At 42.3% G+C, this 18,569-nt stretch overlaps 1 protein-coding gene across 2 annotated transcripts in view; it reads left to right on the top strand.

The window, feature by feature from the left end:
- LOC121464860 (LIM domain containing preferred translocation partner in lipoma) overlaps nt 1–18,569 on the top strand; it is a 601,897-nt gene that overhangs the window by 275,022 nt on the left and 308,306 nt on the right. For both annotated transcript variants that reach the window (XM_041677943.1, XM_041677944.1), the window contains exon 5: nt 5,737–5,849. In XM_041677943.1, the coding sequence (XP_041533877.1) occupies nt 5,737–5,849 (113 nt within the window). The remainder of the gene's footprint in view (nt 1–5,736; nt 5,850–18,569) is intronic.

Raw genomic sequence — 18,569 nt, forward strand, 5'->3', positions numbered from 1 at the left:
GGGGAGACGCTTTCAGCACGCCAGTATTCACTGCCAGCTTCTTTTCTGAGCTGTAAATTAAGATTCTTTTTCTCCTTTTTGGATTTTGAGTTGATCTTTTCCCATATGATGACGTCTAAATTTTTCTTTTCAGTTGTCTTCACGCTGAGAATTTCACATTCTAGTATTAGGGCTGAGGGTGTCTCACTCACTGCTAGAAGACCCACACATCAAGGTTAACCCATTGTCCTGCTTATTTCTATTGCCCATATTTGAAAGTCAAAATACATATGGACGTGGTTTGTTGTTTGGTTAGCAATTACTATGCTTTTGTCAGACAAGTGGCACCCGACAAATTGAGCCGTGCCTTTGGTCAAGTCCATCTTTCTGAACCAAGTCCTCCTTCACTTTTCGTGTTATGTGAAATCCATTCCGTGTTTTCAACTGAGAAAATGATTTTTCTTTTTCAGCAAATTGAAACCGCCATGTGATAGAGAAGTATAATGTGCTCAGTTAGAAACAGCACACCGATGGTCGCCGCTGCACAGAGAATTTATCTGGAATTTAAACAAGAGAACTGTTAAAGACAGTGAAGTCCCAGAAATTCGGTATTAGCTAAATATGGAGTGAGACGGTCCAATTTGAAAGTGGAGAGACGTCATCCTCTTGAAAGATAATAAGTCTTCCTGCTTTTAATTTGAGAATCTCAAGGAGCATTTCGAGCTAAGTTATTTAGGAAGATGACAGCACATTAAATTTTAGCTTGGGTAAATATAGTGATGCATTAAAATTACACTCTGAGTCTAAGTAGATTCTGCGATTCATTTCAAAGTATCTTTCTTCTGATTCTGAAAAAATGCAAAGATAAAATTCATATTTATTGTATGGAATTAACTAAGAAGGAGAAGGATACAAACCAACATTTGTTTTGCTGTAAGCTCCGGCCAACCTCTATTTCCATCGAGCCGGGTAGAAAGGCAGCTCCGTGCTGGCAGCCCTCTGCGGAGCCTGCCCGTCTCTTCCACTTGGTAATGTACTCGTTCCTCCTTTCCTGCCCCCAGATATTCCGTGACTCACTCCCTTACTCCATTTAAGTTTTTCCCCAAATGCCACTTCGGTGAGGCATTTCTCAATCCTGTTCTTTAAAGCTGCAGCATCCCACCATCGTCCTACCAGCTCCCCTTCTGACTCTGTGTTTCTTCAGTATGTTCCTTGCCATGTGACATCCAGCTCATATTAGCTGTTGGTTTCTTAATCATCCCTCCTTTTCCTGAGACATTGTAAGTTCTCTGGGGGCAACATCTTTTATTTTTTTGTGTGTTTTACTTGTTTGTACCTACACACTCTAGGGTCTAGTACAATGGTTCTCAACCTGAGGATCAGATGGCCCTTTCTCGGGGTCTTATAGCAGATATCCTGCATAGCAGATATTAACATTGCAGGTTATAACAGTAGTAAAATTACAGTTATGAAGTAGCAACGCAAATAAGCTTACAGTTGGAGGTCAGCACTACGTAAGGAGCGATATGAAAGGGTTGCAGCATTTTAGGAGAGTTGAGCACAGCTGGTTTAGAGTAATACCTGGTGCACAGAGGGCAGAGTGGGTGGATAGATGACAGAAGCGGGTGGACAGCATCAGCCTGGTGGCTCTCCTGCTTTCCCGTGCACAGTACTGCAGTTTCTTTGTGGGCTGGACTGTACTGATGAGCATTGTGATGGCTTTCTCTATATTGCATCATGTTGAAGATGCAGACTCTGCTTTGTTGCATGCCTTTTTAATGTTACTTTGTCGCAGGATGAATTATTGAATGTGGATATTCCCGAATTAAGGCCTGTAAATATGATTAAGGACTCGTTACCCTTTGCAATGTACTCTAAAGGGATATTTTAGCTGATATTTCTTCTGTTCCTGCTAGGAGCACATACGGCTTTTACATGCTCATGAATACTGTGTTTCATCTGTATTTTTACGCTTACATATATGATATTTCTAATTGCAGGGTAGTAGTTATAGAAGCTTATGCAATCATGTCAGATGTACACTTTTGATACATGCATGTGTGAAAGTAGGCACAAAACAGGGTAATTAGCATATTTCTGACCGAAGACATGTTTTCCATTAGTAATTTTAACGTTAGTATTTTCCTTAAAATAATTTTTTCTGTTAGAGAATTAAGTACCATCCGAGTTAGTAATTTATTTAGTTAACCAGAAGAAAATGAAGATGCCAAAAGGATCGAGGATTAGTGTTCCAGTGTCTTGTTGTGTATCTTCAGGAGCCCCAATGTGAGGTTGTCCAGGTGGCAACTAAAACCTTAGTCGGTGTCACATCTCTTCTTATCCACAGTGGAGGCTTCCTCCCTGGGGTGGGGGTGGGGTCGCTGCTGATTCTTTGATGATGAACGTGGACAACCAGGACTGCCCATGATTTATGTTGATAGTGAGCACTGCCCCAGCTAGTTTTCAAAAGAGTTGTACACTGGGAGAGCAGGAATCCAGACACTCAGTAATAAGGGCACTGTGAGGGAGGCCCCGTCTTTCTATGGAACTCTGGGTGTACTTGGGTGATGTACAGACTTCTCTTCCTACCTCCTCTCCGCTTAACCTCATTGCTGGAGCCACCACACTCACTGAGCTCCGATTGCTATGCTGTGTTCTATTCTTTGGAGTTGTCCAGTCAGACCCAGAAAACAGACACTGAAGCAAGAGGTTCAAGAAAGTACTCCCAGGAATACTTCCTAGGACTGAGATTCATGGAACACAGCGGTCCACACAGGGAGCTGAGTGAGGAGGGCCACAAGTTTGAGTTCACCTATAGAGACCATGTCGCAAAGAAGAGGAAGGGAGAGAAGGAGGACGGATATTCTCATAGAAGTGTCTGGATCCATGAGTTTGGCAACTTCCCCTTGTTAGAGGATAGCCAACCTCTGGGGGAAGCATGTGAAAAGGCTTCATCTCCAGGAGAAGACATAGGTTCATATTTTTGGTTATGACAAGAGTCCACAGGTTGAGAAGACGGAGACAGTGATTCCTTGAATGAGACAAGCCCTCGGTTTTTTCTCTTGACCTGCCACGTCACAGCCCTTTCAGATGGTTTTCAAAGCGCTGCTCAGCTCACCGTTTGGTAATGACCTAAGTCCTGCATACCCATGGGGTTCCCGGGTCCGTGCCTACCCACAGTCTCTCTCCCTCTGCTCTCAGTTGGATGTGGAAACACGGTCACTGTGGCATTCAAAGGTTCTCCCTGTCTCTTCAGGGATGGCGGGATCCAAACTTGAAACACAAGCATAGGAGTCCTTACGAGGAAAGGACAAGGAGCTGGGGGCCCCTTTTCCCAGTGTGAAGCAAGAGGAATAACCCTAAGTGATTATGGCTCAGCTTGAGACAGCTTGTCATTGTCACGGTTCTCCCCGAGAATACATATCGCGTGTGCTTATCATGTTTGTACACTGAGCATGCTTGTCTACTGGCTGCTCATCTACACATCAGAATTGTCATCATTCTTGGAATGATTTCAAAAGTTGTCCAAGTTCTTTCCCTATTTTGCAGCCCATGCACCCCTTCTCAGTGCATCCCCTGCCTCCAGAGTGTTTCTCTTCCCAGTGCCCCACCCCTTCCCCTATTAGCATGACATTTGCTAGTTCTTATCTCTGAACTTAAAGTGTGAGTCTCAGCATAGGCTATACAATAGGGGAAGGGGTGGCGCACACCTTTAATCCCAGCACTCAGGAGGCAGAGGCAGGCGGATCTCTGTGAGTTCGAGGCCAGCCTGGTCTATAAGAGCTAGATCTAGGACAGGCACCAAAGCTACACAGAGAAATCCTATCTCAGAAAAAAAAAATCAAAAACAAAAAGAATGGAAGGAAAGAAAGAGAAAAAGAAAGAAAAGTGTTTCTCAAGAGAGAGTCAGAGATACAGGCAGATCTTACATGGCAGAAGTTTTGGAGCCTTTCCAATCCTGTGGTTCTTATGCATGTATAGAATGCTCTCTGGAAAATTCAGTGAAACTTGAAGTATGGTCCAAGAAGAACTGGGGCCACTGGAATTGCCTGGGCTTTTTAGAAAAGCAAATCATTGGTGCCCCTCCCCCTGACACACAGAGCTGCTCAGTCGTTGTCTGTGGGAGTGCAGGCCAGCAGTCTGTATCTTCCAGTACCTCTTAGAGGCTCTGATGAACTGTGAAGTGAGAAGTATTCTCATAGAGGGTGATTGCAGGACAGGGACGGAGGTATGAAAATCACCCAACCCACTGCCAGCTGCCTAGGGACAGCCCATTAGACTGAATGGGATGGCTCAAGGGACAGTGTCTCAGCTGCTGAGTGTGGCAGTTAGGCCTGGCTGCTCTTAGCTATCCCTCCCACTATAGCACTCTTGGTGTTAAAGACATTGGAGTCCAGGTGTTTCAAAGCCCCATTGACTCTCCATCCTTCACAGGACTCCTCTCTCTAGTCCTAGACTGACTTTCCATCCAGGTATCAATGTTGTGACACTTTGGTATTATCTAGAAATCTGGTTCTGAAGCCTGCTTCCTGTACCTCACCAATTGTTCAAAAGCTGAAATGCAAGGAACAGCCACTGACATGTAAAGAAAACTTCTAAGTGGAGCGTCGAAACTGCATTTTTAAAGGAACAACAAAAATGCTTTTTCAAATGGCTAAAAATTAATAAGCCAATCCTGGTGTCCGATTTCCTAACTAAATTCATTTTAAAACCCTTTTAAATATTTCGTAGCATGTCATACAGCTTTGGATGTTTGCCTCAGACATCAGTAGACACACATCATTTTTCCATGTGCATTCTTGCTGGCTGAAGAGGTTGGGGACGTTCTTGTCTCTTAAGTGTATTGTACTTAGATATCTGAACTATCTACTTTGTGGTCAAGTGTCCGCTCATCTGCTCTCTGGTTCCTTGTCTGCACGGTGAAAGCTAGACTCCTTCTGGGTGTGACTCACCTAGCTGTTTAGCACCCAGCTATTTTGTCTTACCTCTCCTGTTTGGATTCCGATGGTTTTTGCTATGCTGTAGTTGACTTTGTTCATGTTGTAGCTTACGTGACTTGTTTGCTGGTATTCTTTTGCTGCCTACAGTGAGTCTGTTGTCCACGTCGTACAGGTGAAGGTAATGATAGCACAGCCTTCCTTTGTCCTACCTGTACACAAGCTTTATTTTAGCTAACTTCCCAAAGTTTGTCTTCCTCATAAATTGAACTTCTTGTTATTTTTACATATCAAAATTTTGTCTTCCTCTGCTTGGTTAGGATTTTATTAATGCCAGTTATCAAGTCTTTTATTTCAGTGCCCCTAGTCCCCACCTCAAGCACACCCCTTGCCTTTGCTTGATGTCCTTGACCCCTCTACACTTAACTTTTATGCCATTTTGTAATATCAAATTTGGCCTTTTCTCCTCTGATGGCTAAGGCTATTAATTAAATCCATGTTAGCTAAGTAAGGTAAGTTTTTTATATAAGGCAAACACACGGTCTAAACCAGTTACAGTACATTGTCAGCAGATGTATCTTTTAAACGGTACTATGAAATGGCATCCCTCTTAACATCACATATGTAGCCGGGAGGTGGTGACGCATGCCTTTAATCCCAGCACTCGGGAGGCAGAGGCAGGCGGATCTCTGTGAGTTCGAGACCAGCCTGGTCTACAAGAGCTAGTTCCAGGACAGGCTCCAAAACCACAGAGAAACCCTGTCTCGAAAAACCAAAAAAAAAAAAAAAAAAAAATCACATATGTATTTCCTTTCTCTAGGTGATTTTCTCCCACCCCCACCTCCACCTTTGGATGACCCTGGTACCATTCCTCCTGGCCCTGGACACTTCCCTCCTCCTCCACCACTGGATGAAGGTGCTTTCAAAGTGCAGGTAAGAGCAGAGGGAGATGTCAGGTTGATAAGACATGCTAGGATGTCTGTGATGTCACCAATGGTTTCTGTGTCATGAGCATTTACCTCAGGTCTATCCAGAGCTTTACGCCTTGCAAGGAGTTAACGTACTTGAATGCAAAATGCCCAAGTCACACTTCTCAGAGTTCTTCTGGCTTACACTCTGAAGCCAAAGAAAACTTTTACATATTAATTTCATTTTCAAACCTAAGGTGATTTTTTTTTAAAGAAATGTGTTTGAGAAGTTTACACTTTTTTTTTTTTTTTGGCACGAACCCAGGCCTTTAAAATTTATCTTTTCTCTCTGTCCTTAAGCTATGTATTCTATATAAGTAAGAGTGATATTTAAGGATCTGCTTATTCATTGTGGACTCTCACTGGCAGCTACATTGTTTTCATGAAAGCAATAGCAAGACACTGTAGGGCCGTTTGTTTTAGGTTTTCGAAGATGAATATTATAGATGCGTATCAGTGATGTATGAGTTTTGTGCTCAGGAGAGTACAGGTTACGAAGTAACTAACTCCAGCTAGACGTTGAGTGACAAGAAAAACAGTTTTGCTCTGACCAAAAGTGACTTGTGACCAGCAGCCCCACATAAGCTTGAAGACATCATGTCAACACAGGAAAATTATAAGATTATTAAGATTGCCATTCTCAGATAAGGTGATGTTAACATAGATATCTGAAGATAATGATACAGAATTTGTCTTAGAGAAATCCTGGCTTTGCAGATGAGATGTCATGGTGTCTGGTGTTTGCTTGTGCACAGTCAAGCATCAGAAACCTACGAGTTACAACACAGGGACACTGTGTTAATGTTGACTGTTGTGTGGCTTGTTCTGATACTTAGTGTGCTCGCGTATGTGTGCCTGCAGTGGCCCCCAGGGAATGGGATGGAAGGGAAGCTGTAAGGAAGAACTGTCTAGGGTCTAATCTGTTGTCCTTTCTCTTGAAGTTTAGGTTGGGAGAGCAAAGCAGAAATTATTCAGTTCTTTCCAAATAGTCTTCGTTCCAGTGCAGATATTATCTGAGCACTGGAGATCTGAGGGTACGAAAGGCAAGACTCATTTGGAAGCTGTGGGCCTTGCAAGTAAACGGAGTACAAGCGGCATTGTGTATTCGGGTGGGGTTATGTGCTGGGGAAGCAGGCACTTGGTGGCTTCCCAGAGTGGCCTTGGTGAGTGGAACCTCCTCAGGACAGCACCATTAGACAGACGCTTAAGGGAGAAAGGCATTGTAAGACAGATGGATTCTTGTGGAGTATATTTTATTCATATTTTAATGAAATATTCTTGCTTGCTTTTTATATGCTGCTGTTTATTATTGGGATGCTTCTTTGTGTATTGGTTAATGGGCATAATTTTAAAATTCTCTTCTATTTTCTTTCCTGGATTGTTATTAAATCTATTACGGTATGTTTTGAATATTTCTCCTACTGAATGTCTGCAGTTTGAAAAGTAGTTGAGAAGTATGTTCTAAGGCAGTGACTGTGGGCACTGACATCGAGTCCTAGCTGTCCTTTAGAAAGAAGGTAACGACGCCTCCTTAAAAAGATGATAATGTACCGATGTGTTTCAATGGACTAGTTTATATAGCTGGGTGATATTTTGATATTATTGCTGATATTATGTAAATCAAATAGCAACAATGATAATAAGATTGTAATAGATATTGTATGAAGCTGGTAAAAATAAAGCTATGATTGTTACTATGAGAAGTTACTAATCACAGTAATAAGAAAGTTTTGCCCATGGGTTCCATTTAAAAATCATCTAACCTCTGAACATAGACTCTTCAAAATAATTGCCCCTTGCTTGACTTTTGTCAGTGTTGGATAGTTCATTGTAAACATCTTTCATATCCTTAAAATATTATATTCCAACTTATTTATGTTTTTGTAGCTACTATGAATGTGACTTCTTTTTGATTATTTCTTTTTCAGAGTTGACTGTTAATATAAATAACCTACTTACCCTTATAGGTTGATTTGATATCCTGCAATTTTTTGAATTTATTAATTTAATAATGTTTCCTTGAGACTTGGACTTGTCTGTGTGTTCACTTTGTCTGAACAGGTACAATTCATCTTCCTCCTTTTTCATTCTTTGTATTGTCTAATTTCCCTGGCGAGGACCACCAGTTCTTTGCTGAACAGAAGCAGTGAAAGTGGCATCCTTGCCCTGTTCCTGGGGCCTTCACTAAAGTCACAAAAAGTCCCTTTCTATGTGGACTTTGTTCTGATAAATGTACTCAAGCCATGGCTTTGTTTTTGAAGAGGAAGGAAATAAACAAGAAGCCTGTTGCCATGTTGGCTTATGTTCTCTGTAAAACAGAAGGGAGGATGATAAAAAAAATAAAGCAATGTTTGCCAAATGGAAAAGGACAAATCTGGTAGGGAGAGGGAGTTGTTTTTGAAGCTCTTCCTATGACATTCTTGGGAACTTAAAAACGAAGCCCATGTCCCTCTGTCGGGCAAGAGCAAGTTGGATGTGACAGCAGCTGACCCTGCTCTGGCCTTGCATCAGCACCATTAGATGGAGCTCAGTGCAGCCGAAACAGTGTAATCACTGGGGACGATTTTGCACGTTTTCCTCTCAACTCTGGTAAAGCCTCATCTTGCCAATTCCAAATCATAGCTGGTAAATGTGTGTTTTATGTAGAAGTCTGTTTATATTTCCAGCCAGATTTTCAACTCGGAGCCAGAAGACTGTCTTCTAAGTAGGGCTATTGCAAGATACTCAGGGCTGAAAGGGACTTCGGTGGTCATTGAGTCCAACCTTAGGGCGAGATGTCTAGAATAAAGTACTTTCCATCCCCCACTGATGGAATTAATTCCCGACCCTCTTTGAAAATGGGGCGTCTGAGACCCAAAGAGGTGTCTGTAGATACTGTTGTTCTAACAGAACTCTCACCTAGAAGCCTTCCCTCTTGGCCATAGCTCCCCCCTCCCACTGTTGATTGTTTTTATACTGTACTTGGCCTGTCTTAGTACTCTCTTAGGCTGTCAGGCTCTTGGATGCAGAGTAGGGGGTTGCATGTTGTATCTGGCAAGAACAGGTGCTGCTGGAGTTTCGTTTGGCTCTGTGCATTTATGATATATGTTATATAAACTTCCATACAAAAGTAATAAATATTTATTGCAAAGAAATATTCTTGTCTTGAGAATTCGCTTTTTTTTTATGGGAAAGATGAAACTGAACACAAATGGGAGATTTGATTTGCTTTCTTTGCCAGAATCCATTTAACTTTCCTGCCTGTAAAGTTTGCACTAACCCCTTGACATTTGTTCTTTACTCTTTCAGAGTAAAGTGAATGTACTCAGTAGATAGGCACATTGTGCTCCAGGTAATCTAGCCTCAGAACTCGGCCTCCTCCGTCTGGCAGTCCAGGAATTAATCCTTGGCACTTTGCTCTTAGTGGATGTCACAGTCTGTAAATTCTCCTTTCGGTCAGCCCAAAGCAGGTGCACAACATTGCTTATCACTTGGATGAGACAACAGAATATCCTTTGTAAGGTATTTTAAGATATTTTTTAATAGGTCTTATTTTCCAGGAAATTTGACATCAGACTTTTTAAGTCTTTCTATTGTTTAGTTGGTAGGGTTTTTGCTTTTGTCTTAATTTTCGTAAGGAAAAGATCACGTATATAGTGAGGCAATGGTATGGTGGTAGATAAAGAGATAGATTGTTAGATTAGATGTAACACACACTGTAGAAGGAGCTTCGGGCAGGCCTGCTTTTTGTCCCGCCCGGCTCCCGCATGGCTAGCTTTACACCCAAAATAACAACACACAAATTGTATTTATTTAAACACTTCCTGGCCCATTATCTCCAGTCCATTATTGGCTAACTATCACATATTGATCTAACCCATTTCTAATATCTGTATTGCCACTTGACTGTGGCTTACGAGCATGAGTCTAACCAGCGTCCGTCTCAGAGAGGAGAGTCATGGCGTCTGACTCACTTCCCTTCTTCCCAGCATTCTGTTCTGTCTACTCCACCTACCTATGTTCTGACCTATCAGACCAAGCAGTTTCTTTATTAATTAACCAATGAAAGCAACACATAGAAAGACCCGCCTATATCAACACACACACACACACACACACACACACACACACGTATGTGTGTGCTCTCATGTGCATGTACCACACACGGAGGAAACAAACCACATGCACATAGCTCTGAGTTGCTTGATGGCTTCCCAAGCTCCCTTAACTGGCCCTGTAGGCAACACTTTGGCTTGGTCTTTCCATGACCTCCAGGAAACCACCTTTTGCTTGGCCTGGTTGTGGTCTGACTCTGTAGCTTGGTTCTCCTTTCCTGGTGTGCAGCAGGTGCAATCGGTTGTCTTTTCTCTGTTCATATTTACTCAGGCCAGCACTTACATATATATATACTGATTGGTTCCCTGTTAAAATTTTCATATTCAAATGCAATCTTGCAATCTTTCCCTTTAACATTTATTTTTCATGCCTTGATTACTTTACTCCTTGAAAATGATGCACAAAGGGTCAGTTGGGGCTGGACGGGGTGGAGAGGGCAGTGTACCACAAAGAGCTGGTCAACAAAGCTGTGGAGAGAGGCTGGCATGTTAAGGCTAAAGTGAGCACCGTATTGTGAACTAGCCTCAGAATTACCAGTACATAGGAAGAAGAAACCCCCCAATTCCTTTCTTAAAGTGAGATTCGACACCTTTAAGCAAACTCACCTTTGGTGAAAAGAATTTAAAACACACACACACACACACACACACACACACACGGCTGATACTTTCCTATTTTCCCATTTTACACAGTTTAGGCATAATGACCCCAAGTCCACAGTCATGGCCACCTTCCTTTGTGAGCCCACAGAAACTAGCAGCTGACCTTTACCATAGTTTGAATGATTCTTATCACAGAGGTTTCCTCTTCCTCTGCCCATGAATATGATGAGGGAGGAGGATACTCACACAGAAGCAGATCCAGGCCCTAAGCCCCAGCCAGTTATAGTGGGGTGTGTTGCAGGATCATGAGTAGACTGGCCAGCAGAGGCGCTAACCCTCTCTAAGCCACATGCCCTTTCCTTAGGGTGTTCTTACAGAGACAGGTGATGCATGAACGGATGAGAAAGCCTGGCATGCTCTTCTCTACGTCACCCTTCACCCTCTTCCTTTTAGACCAGTGGGCCCTAGGGCCCTAACTGATTTGTAGATAGTGGTCCTGACTGAAGAGCAGCAATCAGGGTGGCTGGCATTGTGATTTTCTCCTCCGTATCTCTTTGTGTTTGTATCCCCCCCCAGCCCCTCTCTCTCTCTCTCTCTCTCTCTCTCTCTCTCTCTCTCTCTCTCTCTCTCTCTCTGTGTGTGTGTGTGTGTGTGTGTGTGTGTGTGTGTAACAAGACTGGCATGTTCTTTGAAAGTTTCTGAATTGGGTCAATATGATTTGCCTGTTTCCTTTTTTTTCTGATTTGGCCTCTGGCTGGGCATTTAGGTGAGCTGGGCAGATGGTGTAAATGTATACTTGTAAACGCCTGTGGACAGCAAGTCTAGTGCTGATGGCAACTCTTCTAGTATTTTCTGGACAATATTGACTCTTTCACATGGTGCCTTCCTCCTCCTCTGCTTTTTCACTTGTCTTCCTTTTTCAAGGAGCCAGGAATCAAGTCCAGGGCTGTATATTTGCCATGGTACTGGTTCACAGCATCCACAACCAATCTCTTCCTATTGTTACATTTATTCAACTGGGTGTAGTTTTACACACCTAGAATCCTAGCTCTTAAAAGGCTAAGGAAGAATTGTGTTTCAGGCCAGCTTGGGCTATGTAGCAAGATCCTGTTTCAAAGTCAAAACAAACAAATTCTGGAGATACATATGTATACCTAACTTTTCTAAGCCTTGAGAAATAATCCAGGATACGTCAGTGTTGTTAGTGAATCCGTGGTCAAACAGTCCCTGGGGAAGTTGGTCTCCCCAGTTCTGTTTGACTGTGAGTTAAGCAGTGTGGTTGGCTCTCAACCAGAGTTGTGTGTAGGGAATGACTTCTTATGCTATGTGCTCCAGCCACATTCACTGAATTATGAACCTGTTGTTGGCTCCTTTTGAAGTTCATATCCATTTTGTCTTTCCCTTCATTAATTTTAATGGCTTTGTCAATGCTGAGTGGTATTTTTTCATCGAAGTGTGCATTGCTTATAAGTATTTTCTACTTATAAGAAATAATGTAAGGAAATCAAGTAATATATATGTGAAAGATTTGCAAGGTTTTTATTAAAGAAAAAGTATGCTCTACATTTTATAGACAAAGTAAGCCTTGAGTAGAACTTGTTTTCCTTTATGTCAAGTGTTATTAAGATGCTTTATTGAGAGTGACTTTTAGTATTATTGTTCCTTATGCTGGACTGTGTGACCACAGCACCCTGCTCTCTCCCTTTCAGGCCTATACTGTCCTCTGGTTTCTGTTTGCTTTCTGTTGCAGTCTTCTTCCCAATTCTATCCTTGCAGGTGCTTACTATTTATGCTATTGTGCTTTATTGGATAATTTTATGGAAGGCTATATGAGTGATCTATTCTCCCAATTTTTCAGTATTGGGCAATCCTTTATTTATGAGTAAAATCCTATCTAAAAATATAATGATAGATTCACATTTACCATATCTAAATACTATAATGAAGATCCGTCCTGTATCCCTTAAGAGAATTGAGCAGGGTTGCAAGGGTTACTAATTTCATTCATGTATGCTATGATTAGAACAATGTTCAAATCGTTGTTCTAGTCATCAATGTGTGTCCACCCAAACTAGGAGACAGTGGCATATATACAAGGAAATCTTAAGTGGCTCCCCTTAAAAGCTGGGAAGACACAACACCATATTGGACACGTGGCAGCTGCCTCTGTGAGTCAAAGCAATCGAATCATTGCAGAGATCTTTTGTTCTTGGAAAGTGAAGCACTCCCTGCCTTCTGAGCTCCTACCATGGGTTGCAATAGGAAGACTTGCATGCTTGCCTGCCAAGCTGGGGCTTTGGTTAGTAGGGACTGTACTCAGAAATGAAATTAACCTAAATTAACCACAGTTTACAACCCAGGCTTCTGCCTCGGAGTTGGAAGCCTTCAGTAGACTCTAGAGTTCCAGCTCTGTCACATCATACAGGCGATGCCTTTGCTGCTTTTGTCTAGTGGGCAGGGCAGACTTCCTTTAACTGCTTCCAACTCTGCCATCTTCTCAGAACCCGCTGTCTGTCCTTTGACTCCCTTGATACATTCCCCTTACTGGATCTTCTTTCTTCCTGTTGGTCCTTTTGGTGCCCAGATGATTGTCTTCTTTTGACCTTCTGTCTTCTCCCTTTAGAAACAAGAATGTTAAGAGAATCAGCTCAGTCGTTGTTCATCCGCTGGCTCGATCTGGTTATGATTCCTGCAATGTATAACATTTGTAGGGATCGTCATTAATCCTTTAGTTTTTTTCCTGCAGGAAAGCCATCTTTCTGTTCATTCCCAGTATTCCCAAAAGTGTATTCATCATCGGGTTTGACATGCCATCATATTTTGTAGTCTCCCACACTCTAAACCCTGTGGTTCTCTGATCATTGTTCACATGTCCCATTTTTCCCCCCTGTATTTATCAGCAAGGTCTTTGGGCATAAAAATGAGTCTCAGCTCTGTTCCAGTCCATTTATTTCATTGCCCATCATTTTAGCTCATTCTTTCTCCATATTACAAGTGACTCATCACCTGTATTCTATTTTTTTCATATTCCAGCTGAATATCTCTAAACAGTTAGTGGTCCAGAAATTATTATTATTTTCTTCCTGTGGCTGTTTTACTTCCTGCCACATGAATTTTCTCCTTTTATCTAGGTGTTCAGAGCATGCCGTGGCCTACCTTACTTATACCCCAGTGTGTTCTCCGTATGACCTTTTGCTCTTAATATGATCCTTCCATTATTAACAAATGCCAAGTTACCTTTCCCTATTTCATTCTTGCTAGCTGACACATCCTCCTCCTTTTTCTTTGTACTGGCCAGTCATTCTTTGCATTTTTAAGAAAAAAAAATGGTACTTTATTGTACACTGCTTCTCATGTCTGCCCAATGCTCTCCTGTATGTTCCTTACCTTCACATTTCTTAGCTTCATGTGCAAGGTGTCAATTTCAATAATAATTGTCCTAGAAAATTCTTCTGTCTAGCAATATCTGCCTCATTGTGAAGGCGACTGTGAAATCTGTTAGGCGACTGTGATAATCATTTAATGCTTCTTCATGTTCCCATCATCTTATGTATGCCTCTTTGTGGGGTGATGTGATGAGTTCGTGTACATTAATCCTGACTCTCAGCTGTGTTTCATAAAACCAGAAGTACAATATAGTATAGAGAACTCCCGTATAAGTAATTTAATATCATAAATCACTACATTTGACTGGTCCCTTTGACTGGTTCTAGCCACTGGTTCATATGATGAGATGATAGTATGATGAGGAGATATTTCTTAACTGGACCACTTGTCCATGGCAGCACAGTAGCTAGGCAAGCTGACCACTAGCTCAATGAGAAGTTTTGGTAGTACTGCCTTTGTGTTCTTCCCATTGTTTCCCCTTTCATTTGCTTTTTAGTACCTACCTAGAATGTGTACCACAGTTCCTCTATCATCCATAGTCCTCACTTTGTTCTGAGGACGTAGATTAGCCACTTGGATGATATGTGTGGATCAGTTGTGTGATTCTGTGATTCAACAGTAGGAAATTTTGGAAAGTAAACTATGGAATATGTGCCACACTTATCTGTTTGATGCTATTGTGAGCCTGCCAAGGGTTCACCATGTACTGCTTCTGTTGGCTTAGGGCGGTAAGAAAAGGAAATGGGAGAGGAAGTTATATACATCTTGAGCAAATCAAGGTTTTCTATTCTTAGTCTTTTGCTACTGTTTGGAAAGTACAGCCTCCATCCATCGCAGCCTCGCATGTGTTTCCGTAGTGCCGTTTCAAAAGGGGGGAAATAAATTTGGGATTTTTTTTTTGTAGTGAAAATAGTAAAGTCACATAGATTTCCCCTTTTTCTGTTGGTTAAACCTCAACCCAACTATGCAGATTCCTCAACGTCAGCCATGTATGTCAAAGAAAAGCACCCAGAGCGGGAGACTGGAGCCAATGAAACCCAGTATAATGAGATATGCTATAGAGCCCTTAAGGGACAGGGCAGCAGGGAACATGGGATCCACTGGCATTGCTGCTCCATATTCAGTGGGCTGCGTTGCCCACATAGGGAGTTGCCCTGTTGAATGGGGGCTCAGAACTGGTTACATGGGGACAAATTGCTGTGTTCTTTTGCTACAGCTATCGCTTTTCCATAACTTTTCATGGTAATATTACCCTGGGTGTCTCACAACCTCTGCCCCGGTCCCGATAAACAGATGATTCTCTTCAGCAGTTATGATTGGCTTTGAAGACTTTTTCTAATTTAAAGCTTGATGGATTATTTGAGAATGATCAAAAGCTGTACGCTCATGCTTGTGACCATCTACTGTGTCCTCCAAAGGGTAGGACTCAGCTGCTGACTGAGGTTTCTGTCCTGCCCGGTCCCACAGTCGTTTGTCCCAAAGAAATTCACAGAGGTCTACTACATTAATTCTAAACTGCTTGGCCTATTAGCTCAGGCTTTTTATTAACTGATTCTCAAATCTTAAATTGGCCCATTATTCTTTTCTATGTTAGCCACATGACTTGGTACTTTTATCAGTAAGGCATTCTCATCTTGCTTCCTCCATGTCTGGGTGACAACTGCAGACTGAGTCTTATCTCTTCCCAGAATTCTCCTTGCCTCACCTCTACTTCCTTCCTGACTACTGTCCAGTCAGTGCTTTATTCCAGCATGTGACAGAATAAAAGACCATTGTCCCACAACACTCACCTGAGCAGAAGAAGCAATGGAAGGATGGCTTGGCCTCCATAGAGTCAGACTGTGGCTGTTTGTGTCGTAGTCACCCTTATGTTGGCAAAGGGAGCTTTGGGAAAGTGAGCATTTTATGAAGGAGTAGCTGTGTAAAGGATGGCAGGGCCAAGTGGTGGGGTCGGAGCAGGGCACAAGGTCTTTGCAGGAGTCTCATTTTCGTCAGGGTGGATGGTTAGGCATGGTTTTGTGTTTTTGGAATGAGAATATCCTCCGAGGCCAATGTGAGTGCGTATTACTAGAAGGAATGTTGATAATATTCCCTCCTTAATGAAGGGTTCTATGCAGTCTCCAGATAGTGTGGCAGGAGGATGAAAATAATGCCCTCCTAATTTGTAGATTTTGCCATATTGTTGTCGTTGTTCTTTAATTGAATATGTATTAAGCTCCAACGGGGTGCTACAAATAGTGTCAACTTATAGTCAATTTTCCAGAATACTCAGAAGATTTATAAACACCAATAAATGGAAAATCACAGCACCCCTTGGAGGTCGTAAACATATTTACCCTTTCTACAAATGGGAAGTGAAGTAGGCTGTGCTCAACCCTACTAGGACTGTGGATGAGAGCCAAGAACTAGTGTGTAGAGAAAAGTATTTTCCGTCATTAGGGTTTGGATTAGAATGTATTATTAAGGAATTATGCTTAAATTTGCTTAGAGCTGTGAGGTTTTAATTAAATTGTTCCACTTACTGTTAGCTTTTCGGTTACCAACAGGCTGCCAAACTATGCCACTATATATCAAATTTAGTGTGGAAAAGAATTTGGAAAGAGACTGAATTCTTAACTTTAGATTTGGTCACAAATCTAAAAGCTCACAATTTTAGATTTGTTCAGTCCAGGGGAGGTGTTAAAGCTGTACCTGTTAACAGATGTCTCCGAATCTTCTGCATCGAAGACAGCATACCTTCCCTTTGATGCCCAATTCCAGCCTGTTTTTGTCGACACAACCTTTCCCTGGAGCCAGGACTCTTCCCTTCATCCATTAACAGTCTCCTAGAACTTAACTCATGTGAGCCTTCTTCAGAAGCATTACCTGTTACCAGTTGTAGAAGGCCTGCTGCATGCCCAGCCTTCTGACCCTTGTGTCTCTCTTTTCGCCCAGTAGTCAACTTTTCTTTCTGGGGTTGTGATACTGTTCTCCTGTTTCTTAAGTGGAAACCAAAGTGAAGAGCATGTGATTTCATTAAAGAGTATGTGTCTTGAAATCCTTCCCATTTAAATCCAGTTGGGACTTAGATTTCACCTTTAAGTTTGAACCACAGACAGGAAGACTTTTTAGACACTGAGAAAGTCGTAAGTCAATTTTCAAACCTTTAGACCTGGTTGAAGTGAGATATGACTTCGAGATAAAATTCCTATCTGAAGAGGAGAGAGCTGGGAAGTCAAGGCAGAATGACCAGTTCAGATTTTCATTATTCCTTTGTTTGGTGATTTTATTCACACAGATTGAGCACTGAGCCCTTGCTGAGGGCACAGTAGGTCTTTGATTACCATTGACTCTGAGTAGGCAGTGAACAAGGAAGTGTTTGTCAGTAAGGCCTGCGATGAGCCAGGGCTGAAGTCTGGATTAGAGGAAGGCTTTTTAAGTTGGAATGAGAATAGTCAGACTTGAAAAGACATCATCCCTTGTCACCTACAGAATTTCTTCATCCACTGGATGCTGACATCACTTGTCATGGCCGTCTGCTAACTTGCCATACACCCACAGAATAGGTTCCTGATTAGGTCATGGTTGTTATGTTGCAGAATCACGCCTATTCCCGACTAGGGCAAGATCAGTGGTTTTCTGATTTTGTCTCATACTCAGTTTTTATCAATGGTAACCTTGGGCATAAAAATAGGAATTCCTGTTGGGAGTGTTAATGTAAACTATCTGAGCACTTCCTAAAATATATGTGATTCATGCCATGTGTTTGTTCCCACATCAACACCAAGTCCCAGGATGCAATTACCCATGCCCACTCTCTGCTTCGTCATGCGCTGTGTTTATCCTTTCAGCAGCCACATCTGGGAGCAGGGCCAAGCTCCTTGTAAGATCTATACATGTGTATGGCGTGATCACCCATGACCCTCCCAGTCTGACCTCGCTTTGCTCTTTCCTGAAGAACAGTCTCGTTGCCGGGCTTGCGTACACTGCACTCTTGCACCAGCGTCCTCATGCTCTTCAGCTAAACAAAGAGCTTCCATGGTCTTCTCCATCCAAAGTCCTCTCGGTTGTTGTTTTGTCCATGCAGCCCTGTCTACTTTTACTTTCTGTCTTCTCTCTGGTTTGTTTTCTCTCATGTCTTTTGCCTCATACGCTGGCCCTCATCTACTCCGCTTTCTAATGAGATCTGTAGATAAATCCACACTGGGAGGACTGATCCTTCCTGCTTTCTCCTTCCTTCTCTGTCTCTCTTCTCCATCCCTCTCTTTCCTCTTTTTGCCCTTCCTCCGTTGTCATCTACTTTCTCGTCCATTGTGCCAGTCAGTATATTCTTGATAACTAATAGCATTTTTATAGGAATGTGAATGAAACTATCCCTCATAGGGTATTAGATGGCAAATGAGATTGTTATCAATGCTTGGGTTTCTTTTTGAAATTGGAGAGTGAGGGGGCAGGAAATGAGAATGCACATGTGTAGGTGCACATGCAAGTATGTGTGCATGCGTGTAAAGGCCAGAGGTGGCTGGTTTCAACTAGGCTGACTGGCCCGTCAATTCCAGGAATCTGTTTGTATCTTCCCCCAGCCCTACCCCAGCCTTGGGACTCTTGGTGCTTAACCACCA

This window comes from Microtus oregoni, unplaced genomic scaffold, assembly GCF_018167655.1.
Source record: "Microtus oregoni isolate MIOR12 unplaced genomic scaffold, Mior012 000029F_ref0000214, whole genome shotgun sequence".
Lineage (NCBI taxonomy): Eukaryota > Metazoa > Chordata > Mammalia > Rodentia > Cricetidae > Microtus > Microtus oregoni.